Below are 11,097 nucleotides of genomic sequence, written 5' to 3'. Positions count from 1 at the left end.
TTGAACCATCAGCCTTCTGGTTAGCAGTCAAGTGCCTTAGGCACTATGCTACCAGAGCTCCCGAGGCTAGACAATAGGCCCCTGGTTAAAAAAGCATGAAGGCCCATACCTGTTAGGTACAATAAAGCAAGAAGCTTGCATCCCCCCTCTAAGTAGACTTTCCAGGTCAACTCCCCAAATTCCTTGTCCATTGGCCGTGCCTGCTTCCACACTGGCCTTGCACTAAGGAAGGCAGAAAAGATAAGCACTGTTATCAGAAAGAGATACATCAAAGTTACCTTTGCAGTCTGCCATGGTTGGCTGGCTGATAGGAGAGAAGCAGGGTGGGAAGGCCAGTGACTGGTGGATCACCTGGAGCAGGTTTGGTCAGTAGGAGACAGGAGTCACTCTTACAGAAAACTATGGTGATTGGGAGAGTGCCAGCTCTCAGTAATGGTCAGAGACCCTGAGTATCTACAATTCTACCCCAATCAGGGTATGTCTGAGAAGTCACTTGCTTGCTTCAGGATCCCCTCTGCAATATGGATCATATGACTAATTTACTAAGGAAACTGTTTTTTTTTTTTTTTTTTAATATGAAGTAAGCTAAATTTCTGTTAAGCTTTTTACAGATTTTTCCATAATAAGGTCTAAACTAAAATATTTTTTTAAGTATGGCTAAAGTTGCAAGCTGTGATGCATGATTGATTAAATTTTATTTATCACAGTTCAAAAAAAAAATTGCGTGTTTTCACCAGCTCACTGAACTGTGTTGGCGATGAATAGATCAGCATATCTAGGAATGATTAATACCATATGATTGTTGAGTATCATATTTTGATGATGTTCTGCAGTGTTTCAAATCACCAAAACAGAAACCCACACACACCATGCACACTGAGCTCAAAACTGGCAGTTTTTGTCTTGATGGCTACATTTAGAGTTTAAACATCATCATTAAAAATTTACAGGTGACATATCAGGAAAAATTAAGCCCACCAGTTGTGTTGACTTGAAAGGAAAACATTTCTTCATTATAATGAATGCAACTGTGTGCTAAGTATGAATGCTGGTGACCTCTAGAAAATGAACCACTTGACCCATAAATGGATGAGAATCAGCCAGAGTAAACGAGGCAGAAGCTTTCCCGGCATGACTGTGCATGCTGGCAGGGCAGATTCTTTTTATAATTAAAAGAGATAGAGTGGTCAATAGGGAACATTTAATAGGAACAAACATGACTAAATCGCCTAACCTATTTTTCTGGTCCATTCTTCATCCTCTCATTATACTATGTATCAGGGTTCTAAATGTGACACATACTTTGCACATAAAAATAACTCACATAAACTTTTACAGCAGAACCAAGCAAAAATTCATTTAGAATATGACCTGTCAATGCCCAATTTATTCAGAGTGAATCTCCATCTAAATCTGCACAGCCCAGTACAGTAGCCATTAGCCACATGTGACTATTGAGTATTTGAAATGTGGTTAGTCTAAATTGAGATGTGCTGTTGTTGTTGTTGTTAAGTGCTGTCGAGTCATCTCCAACTCAGAGCGACCTTATACACAAAAGAATGAAACACTGCATGGTCCTGTGCCAGCTTCACGATGCTTGCTATACATAAGCCTATCATTGCAGCCACTGTATCCATCCATCCTGTTGAGGGCCTTCCCTTTTTTGTTGACCCTCCATTTAACCAAGCATGGTATTCTTCTCCAGTGAATGGTTCCTTCCAATAACATAACCAAAGTAGGTGAGACAAAATGTGGCCATTCTTGCTTCCAAGGAGCACTCTGGCTGCACTTCTTCCAGATTAGGTTTGTTAGTTCTTTTAGCAGTCCATGGTATTCTCAGTATCTTTGCCAACACCACAAGTCAAAAGCATCAACTCTTCTTCAGTCTTCCTTATTCATTGTCCAGCTCTCACAAGCATAAGAGGCGATTGAAAATACCATGGCTTGGGTTAGGCCCACCTTAGTTTTTAGGGAGACATCTTTGCTCTTCAGCACATGAAAGAGGTCTTTCGCAGCAGATTTGCCCAATGCAATACATCATCTGATGTCTTGACTACTGCTTCCATTGGTGTTGATTGTAGAATCAATATGAAGTCTTTGACAACTTCAATCTTTTCTCCATTTATGATGCTGCTGCTCATTGGTCCAGTTGTGAGGATTTTTGTTTTCTTTATATTGACTTGTAATCCATACTGCAGACTGTAGTCTTTAATCTTCATCAGTAAGTGCTTCAAGTCATCCTCACTTTCAGCAAGCAAAGTTGTGTCATCTATGTATTGCAGGTTGTTAATGAGTCTTCCTCCAATCCTGATGCCACATCCTTCTTCATATAATCCAGCTGCTTGGATTATTTGCTCAGCATACAAATGGAATTAATATGGTGAAAGGATACAACCCTGACACTCCCTTTCTTATTATAAATCATGCAGTGTCCCCTTTTTCTGTTTGAACAACAGCCTCCTGCTCTATGTACAGGTGCCTCATGAGCACAAGTAACTGTTCTGAAATTCCTATTCTTCTTAATGTTATCCATAATTTGTTATGATCCACACAATTGAATGCTTTTGCTTAGTCAATAAAACATAAGTAAACATCTTTCTGGTATTCTTTGTTTTGAGCCAAGATCCATCTGACATCAACAATGATATCCCTCATTCTATGTCTTCTTCTGAATCCAGCTTGCATTTCTGGAAGCTCTCTGTCAATATACTGCTGCAATTGTTCTTGATCTTCAGGAAGATTTTACTTGCAAGTGATATTAATGATATTATTCAATAATTTCCACATTCCATGGGATCACCTTTCTTTGGAAGGGGTACATATATGGATCTCTTCCAGTCAGTTGGCCAGGTAGCTGTCTTCCAAATCTGTTGGCATAACCAAGTGAGTGCCTCCAGCACAGCATCCATTTGTTGAAACATCTCAGTGGGGATTTTGTCAATACCTGGAGTCTTGTTCTTTTACCACTCCTTCAGTGCAGCCTTGACTTCCTCCTTCAATACCATTGGTTCTTGACCATACGCCTCCTCCTGAAATGGATGCATATCGACCATTTCTTTTGGGTACAATGATTTTGTGTATTCCTTCCATCTTCTTTTGCCATTTCCTGCACTATTCAATATATTGCCTGTAGAATCTTTCGATATTGCAACTCAAGGATTGAATTCTTTCCTCCGTTCTTTCAGTTTGAAAAGTGCCAAGTGCGTTCTTCCCTATTGTTTTTCTAACTCCAGGTCTTTGCACACTTCATTATAATAAGTGTCTTCTTGAGCTGCTCTTTGAAATCTTCTCTTTAGCTCTTCTATCTTGTCATTTCTTCCATTTGCTTTAGCTACTTTTTGCTCAAGGACAAGTTTCAGAGTCTCTTCTGACATCTGTTTTGGTCTTTTCTTCCTCTCCTGTCTTTTTAATGACTTTTTGCTTTATTCATGGTTGATGTTCTTGATGTCATCCCACAATTCCTCTGGTTTTTGGTCATTGGTGTTCAATTTATCAAATCTATTCTTTAGATGGTCTCTAAATTCAGGAGGGATATATTCAAGGTCATATTTTGGCTCTTGTGGACTTGTTTTAATTGTCTTCTACTTCAAGTTGAACTTGCATAAAAGCAGTTGATTATCTGTTCCACAATCAGCTCCTGGCCTTATTTTGGCTGAAGATATTGAACTTCTCCACACCTTTTGCCACCAATGTAGTCAGTCTGATTTCTGTGTATTCCATCTGGTGAAGTCCATATGTATTAGCTGCCATTTATGTTTTTGAAAAATGTATTTGTAATGAATTAGTCATTGATCTTATAAAATTCTATCATGCAATCTCCAGCAACATTTCTATCACCAAGGCCATATTTTCCAACTACTGGTGATTCTTCTTTGGTTCCAACTTTTGCATTCTAGTCACCAGTGATAATCAGCACATCTCGATTGCTTGTTTGGTCAATTTCAGACTTCAGAAGTTGGTAGAAATCTTCAATTTCCTCATTGTTGGCTTTAGTGGTTGGTACATAGATTTGAATAATGGTAGTGTTAACCGTTCTTCCTCATAGGTATATGGATATTATAGTATCACTGACAGCATTGTACTTCAGGCTGGATCTTGAAACAGTCTTTATGATGATGAATTCCACACCATTCATCTTCAATTTGTCATTCCTAGCACAAATCATATGGTTGTCTGATTCAAAATGGCCCAAACTAGTCCATTTCAGCTCACTAATGCCTAGGATATAGATCTTTATGCATTCCATTTCATTTTTGACAACTTCCAATTTTCCTAGATTTATGCTTCATACATTCCATGTTCCAATTATTAATGGATGTTTGCAATTGTTTCTTGTCATTCTGAGTCATGCCAAATCAGCAAATGGAGGTTGCAAAAGCTTTACTCCATCCATAACATTAAGGTTGGCTCTACTCTGAGGGCTTTTTCCCAGCTGTATTTTGAGTGTCTTCCCATCTGATGGGTTTATCTTCTGGCACATTTTCCAATAATGTATCAGACAGTATTTCTCTGGTATTCATAAGATTTTCACTGGACAATTCTTTGAGAAGTGGATGGCCTCTTCCTTCTTCCAAGTCTGTCTTAGTCTGGAAGCTCTGCTGAAACCTGTCCACCATGGGTAACCCTGCTGGTATTTGCCACACCGGTGGCATAGCTTCCAGCCTCATAGCAACATGCAAGCCACCACAGGATCACAAACTGACAGACAAGTTCTTCTCCCTTAGCTGTTCCTAACTGCTCTGCTCGCTTCCTGGCTGCCTTTAAACTACCCCAAACCATGCAGGGCCCAACTTCTGGGCTGCCCACACTTTAAGCTTCCCTAAACCACAGGGGTGAGATGTGCTAGAAGTGTAAAATAAAATACACACTAGATTTCAAAGACTTAGCAGCCTTTACTCACACACACAAAAAAAAGTTTGTAAAATATCTCAATAATTATTTCTACTGATTATGTGTTAAAATTATGATATTCTCGATAGCTTGGTTTAAAGAAAATATATCATTAAAATTAATTTTACCTGTTTCTTTTCCCTTTTAAAAAATATGGCTGCTAGAATATTTTAAACTACCTATATGACTTGTGGGAGCTCTGGTGGTGTAGTGCCTAAGGCATTTGACTACTAACCAGAAGGCTGGCAGTTCAAATCCACCAGCCACTCCTCAGAAGGAAGATTGGGCAATCTACTTCTGTGGTGATACTGCCTCAGAAACCCAAGGAGGCGTCGCCATGAGTTGGCTCTGACTCCATGGCAGTGAGTTTCATTTGGTTTTATGTGACTTGGAAAAGGAGCTCTGGTGGTATAGTGGTTAAGGCATTTGGCTGTTAATCAGAAGATTGGCAATTCAAACCCACCAGCTACTCCATGGGAGGAAGATGAGGCAATCTACTTCCATAAAAATTTACAGCCTTGGAAACCCAATGGGGGTCTCTATGAATCAGAATTGACTCTATGGCAGTGAGTTTGGTTTTTGGTATATGACTTGCAAGGAGCCCTTGTGGTGCAGTGTTCAAGTGGTTGGCTGCTAACCAAAAGGTTGGTGGTTCAAACTCACCAGCCATTCTGTAGGAGAAAGATGTGGCAATCCGCTTCCATAAAGATTACAGCCTTAGAAACCCTGTGGGTCAGTTCTACTCTGTCCTATATGGTTGCTATGAGTTAGAATTGATTCAATGGCAATGGGTTTGGGTCTTTTTGGTTTTTATGTGGCTTGTATTTATGGCTTGCATTACATTTCTTTTGGCTAATACTGATCTAAATGGAGAGTATAGGCAAGCAGAAGTAGCATTTAGCAATTAAACAGAATTAAGTGATGATGACATGGCAATATGAAGAAAACTTGCCACAAAGTGATTGGATACATTACTTTTTCCATTCCTCCAACACTGGAATGTTTCTGCAAATACAAATGCTTGCTAAATAAATTTCTCAAGGGAAAACGAGAAAGGGGAAGTTTTAGGAAGTGAATTGTGTTGAGTTGGACTCTGGAAGAAACAGTAAAGAACCATCTACTCTGAGCTCTCTGGAGGCCCTGGTTTTCACTAGGAAGAGGCCATTAAGCCTCTAAATCTTTGAATAAGGAGCTCTGGTGATGCAGTGCCTAAGGCATTTGACTATAAACCAGAAGGTTGGAGGTTCAAATTTACCAGTTGTTCCACAGAAGGCAGATGGGACAATCCACTTTCATAAAAATTTACCACCTCAGAAACCCAATGGGAGTTGCAGTGAGTCAGAATCGACTCAATGACAATGAGGTCTTTTTTTTTTTTTTTTTTAATTCTTTGAATTTCCATTTATATTAGCAGGGTTTATACTTTTCTATAAGGAATATCTTCAGAGGACTCTCTTCCTTCAAGGATGATGGCATTTTTAATGGGCAGATAGGGATCATGAAGCTACATTGCAATGGGAATGTGATTTTGGCAGATGTAATGCTCAGGTACCATAAAGGCACGTTAATTAGAAAGTTTTAACACTTAGAGGGGCCTTTGTTTAAATGAGTGTTATGCTCTTTGAGGGGTCCATTGGATCTCATCTGCAGTTTTCTCAACTCCTATTCATGGTCTATTGAAAGATATACTTTGGGCTTAGGCAGAAGAAAATTACATCATAAGAGGCACCCAACAGCAAAAGGGTTTCCCTGCGTATCAACAAAATGAATGAGGTTTTAACAAGTTGAACAGTATAGAGAGCAGGCTGTTACCACAGAAGAAACAAGTAAACGTAAAATATTCTTCACTAACCTGGGGAAAAATATTCTGAGTATCTTGGGAACTAGTGCAATTCTGTGAAACAGGTGAATCAAAACCAAAGCCAAATCCATTACTATCAAGTCAATTCAAATTCATTGTGACTTCATATGTTACAGATTAGAACTGCTCCTAGGATTTTCTTGGGTGTCATCTGAATGGAAGCAGATTGCTAGACCTTTCTTCCACAGTGCTGCTTGGTAGGTTTGAACTGCTGACTTTTAGGTCAATAGCCAGCTACAAACTGCTTGTACCACCCAGGGACCTTGAGGTAGGTGAGGGTATTGTTTAAACCCCACTAGTTCTGCAAGTTTTCACAGAAAGCAAAGGCAGAAGGAGAACAACACTTGATTTGAATGACTTTGTAATAGACAGGGCCAGCTTAGAAGAGCTCAGGCATAAAAATGATTCACTGAACCATGGAAGAACATAGGATTATATGATAAAATGTCTGTGCAGTGCTAAATGTGTAGTAAGTGTTCAGAAAAAAATAGCATTTGAAAAAAAGTGTATTCTATGGTGTAAAGTTTATCCTCATTTTACTGTAGAAAAAAGCTGCAAAGCCTCCAGTAAGTTCACTGTAGTTTCCCAGCTTTTGTCTAAATTCATTTGTGAAAGGCTTTACTCACACTTTAGCTGCTGGTGACTCATGTTTAACTGCTTTCACTCATCTTTTCTCTTTTTTTATTTTTTAATACAGTTGCAAATCACATGACATTCTGCTTTGTTCCTTTCTTTCCCAAAGAAAACTAAGCAACTTGAACAGTCCCATTACCTTAATGAACTAAAGCCATTCAGTGAATAGAGTTGGTATCCACTTCATCAAATGTAGTTTATGATAATTTCCTGGAAAGCTGAAGACTGATTCTTCAGGATTTCTGAAGGCCTATGAAAATTCATATCACCTGGCAACCTAGGTGGGTTGAAGATTGGTGTCGAATGACTGCTAAGAAGATACAAGGAATGTCATAGAAATATAAATAGGCCAACACTGAAATTTAATTAGACACTGCATATATTAATAATAAATTCAATTCAATTAGCTTTCTACCTATGCCAGAGGAAAAAAACAGACAAAATGATAATTCATTTTCAATGCCTCAGCTGGTACCCTCCTTTCCTGAAGAGTGATTTATGCAGTAATTTAATGGCTGTGTCTTCATAAGATTGTTTCAAATCAGCCCTTTTGAAATAATAATAATTTCTGAATGTGTGTTGTGAGAGATATAACAAATGACTTCTTATTAATTTTCATTTAATGAGTTGCCTATTCACATGGTAATTTTTTAAAATTTCTCGTATTAAGATAAACGGGTTATAAATACTGAGGATAACACTTTCATTTCACAAAACTCATGCCAGGAAAATCTATCTTCTATTCTCTACATGATTGAAGGTCCATCAGTTATAGATTTTCTGTATTAAATAGGAACCTATTTTTTCCCAATTGGGACAGCAGATCATTTAAAGTTTCTAGAGCCAAGTGACTTCCAAATTGCTGAAACACTCACACAATATTTATCACCAGCAAAGGTGGCCCTAGCTTGGATAATAGGGGGTTAGTCAGGAAACAAAGTTATGAGCAAGGTGAAAATGCAGGATAGATTATTTAAAGAGTCCACAACAGTAATCCTATTCCAAAAAAAAAGCAAACAAGACCATGAAGACCATCACTTACAGCTTTCCTATTTCCCAAAATTGTCCCAAAGTTTCCTATTTTCGTAAGTTGCCCACTTTTTAATAGAACCCCAGAATTTCTCATATGGCAATTAATACTTAAGAACACATTTAATTGCTAATATTTTCAAAAATTTGAATTACATAACAATGAATTAATATGCTAAAATACCAAGAATGAAATAATTAATAAAATAAAATAAAAACCAGGAAGAAAAATTGCTCAAAGGAGTTCTATTTATCTGGAAAGTTCCACACTTGTTTTAAAAGTCCCACAATGAGGCAAGACTTTTAAAAACAATTCCTTGAAACATTTGAAAGAGTGTGCCCAAAGTATTAAATAATTCAAATTCAATTGTTACTTACAGGAGAACTGAAAAGGCCTCGCTCCTAACCCGCACTGCCTCACGCCCTCTCCGTGGAAAAGCCCGTACTGCATCTCGCCCATGAACTTGTCCAGCTCCTGCCCCGAGGCATTGACAAGCAGAGCCCCCGTTTTGCAAAGGACGGTGGCTTTGATCCATAATGGTGTCCCCAAAGCTGTCACAACTCCGAGGGCACAAGCAAAGCTTAACACCCCGGCCATGCAAAAAATGACTTTCTTCTGTAGACTTGGCATGATGGGAAACGGCGTTTGTGAAGAGCAGGTTCAGAAACAAGACCTTTGTGAACGACAAGGACGGACTGCCCCTTTGACTGCATTTATTATAGAGGCTGAAGGGACAGATTCCAGCTGAAAATGCTACTTCACCATCAACAGTGGTTCTCTTCCGATTAAATATTAGTAGAAAGACAGGAGGAAGGTTTCTTCCCCACACATACTTCTTTTCTGCGTCTTCTAATTTGAAATCCTTGGACTAAGAATCTGTAAAATAAAACTCAGACTGCCTTGGAGTATCTCCTCCTGTGTCACTTGGTAACAAAGGTTTAAGATAACAGATGGAGCTCTCTGTGTAACTTGATAAATGCCTCCCCTTTCCTCAGCCTTTTGTCTGATTGGATGAGTTGAAACTCTCAGAAACAGGCTTGGCTCCAATGGTAAATTTTCAGCAACTTGAGGAGTTCATTTATTGATGTATTTTTACTTTTATTTTTTTGGCTGCTGGGAGAAGGGGATCTTTAGTGGAGGAAGAAGATTATATATGACTACTGACCATTAGTTGATTTTGAACATGTTAATTGTAGCAGGATAAAACGTTGAATTGAATTGGGTTCTGTGTGGGTATGAAATGCCCTAGCCAAACCAGTGGTGATTGTCCTCTGGACTCCATTTCTCCCTTCTCCCAAGTCCATGGTTTAGAACCAGTGTATCAAAACAGAATTTGATTCAAATTCTTCCCAGCACACACATATATGGAGACACAGGCAAATCTAGACTTCTAAATGTTTTTCTTTAAAACATTTGGCTACTTCAGGATAATACCAAGGGGATATGGTTCTGGATTTGAGGAGTATCACAATCTGTTCAGAAGAAAGACATTGTCACGGAAAGATTTATTGTGGTCAGAAAGATAGCACCAAGAATTGACCACAGAAAAGCAAAAGTCCTTGCAGAAGTAATTCATTAGGGAGACAAGAGGCAAAGTGATGAGCAGGATAAAAGCAAGGTGAGTTTGGTTACATGGTCAAGGCATGAAAACTAGAGTTTAGAATTCAGTGACAGATTTTTTAAAAAGTAGTTATTGACATGTTTTTTGTGTGTATGTGAGAGTGTGTGTGTGTCTGTATCCTCAAGTTGATTTCAATTCATCATGACCCTATATATAGGACAGAGTAGAACTCCTGTGTTCTTTATGGGAGCAGATCACCTGGTGTTTTCTTTCATGGAGTGGCTAGTGGGTTTGAATTCATGACATGTCCATTAGCAGCAGAATGCTTAACTGTTGCTCCACCAAGGCTCCTTGGTTATTGACATATAGTTTCTACCTTACATCAGGGTTCCATCCTGACAACTCTATCCTAAGTAGGTTCTGGTGTAAGTCAAATACCTCATTTTCTTTCCTTTTTTACTTTTCATTACTATTCGACGGCACATAAAATCAACAACATTATCTTTAACTGTCAGTATCTTTATAAATCCAATCTTTATTTGTCTTTGGGGGTTGGAAGCATTACATATAAACTTACAGATATATTTTGATACATATATACATACATACAGAAAAAATGCACAAATCATAAAAATTTACTTACTAATGAAGAAGAGTTGTATGACACTGGCATTTTGTGAGTTGTAGTGACAACTCCACTTGTGGAAGGTTCTGGATCATCTGGATTATCTCTGGGAATAGGGATGGAATTTTTCCTTAGAAAATTAGAGTTGTCTGTATGGTCCTTTTTTTCTTCATGTATTTCATGGTAACGTCTCACTGCTTCCCAAATCTGCCTACTGACTTTAACAAAGCAATCAGTACTTGAATCCATGTTTTCAAACAACTGAGGCCCTTGACTTAGTTTAGAAAAAAGTCAAGGTAATACTTTCATTGTAAACATTTTTGACAAGTTTTTTCCTTCCTCTTCCTCATTCTTTCTTTCTTTTTCATCATCTCTTTCCTCTTCAAAATCCATTAAGTCATGATCTGTCAATTTCCCTCTTTGTGATCTATAAGCTATTCCACTTTGGTGATACCAAGTTCTAAATTCAGTGTTCTTACAATATGGATGATTTTTCC

At 38.3% G+C, this 11,097-nt stretch overlaps 1 protein-coding gene across 1 annotated transcript in view; it reads right to left on the bottom strand.

Moving 5' to 3' along the window:
- The window catches only part of CLRN1 (clarin 1), a 77,774-nt gene extending 68,730 nt beyond the window's left edge, over positions 1 to 9,044 (bottom strand). Inside the window, exon 1 of the mRNA XM_007940172.2 lies at positions 8,792 to 9,044. Within this exon, the coding sequence (XP_007938363.1) occupies positions 8,792 to 9,044 (253 nt within the window). The remainder of the gene's footprint in view (positions 1 to 8,791) is intronic.
- Positions 9,045 to 11,097: the final 2,053 nt, after the last annotated feature.

Source organism: Orycteropus afer, unplaced genomic scaffold (genome assembly GCF_000298275.1).
Source record: "Orycteropus afer afer isolate SDZICR_OR568_19922 unplaced genomic scaffold, OryAfe1.0 scaffold00066, whole genome shotgun sequence".
NCBI classification, from domain to species: Eukaryota; Metazoa; Chordata; class Mammalia; order Tubulidentata; family Orycteropodidae; genus Orycteropus; species Orycteropus afer.
Note: the sequence above shows the minus strand (reverse complement) of the source record. Positions and strands in the feature narration are given on the sequence as shown.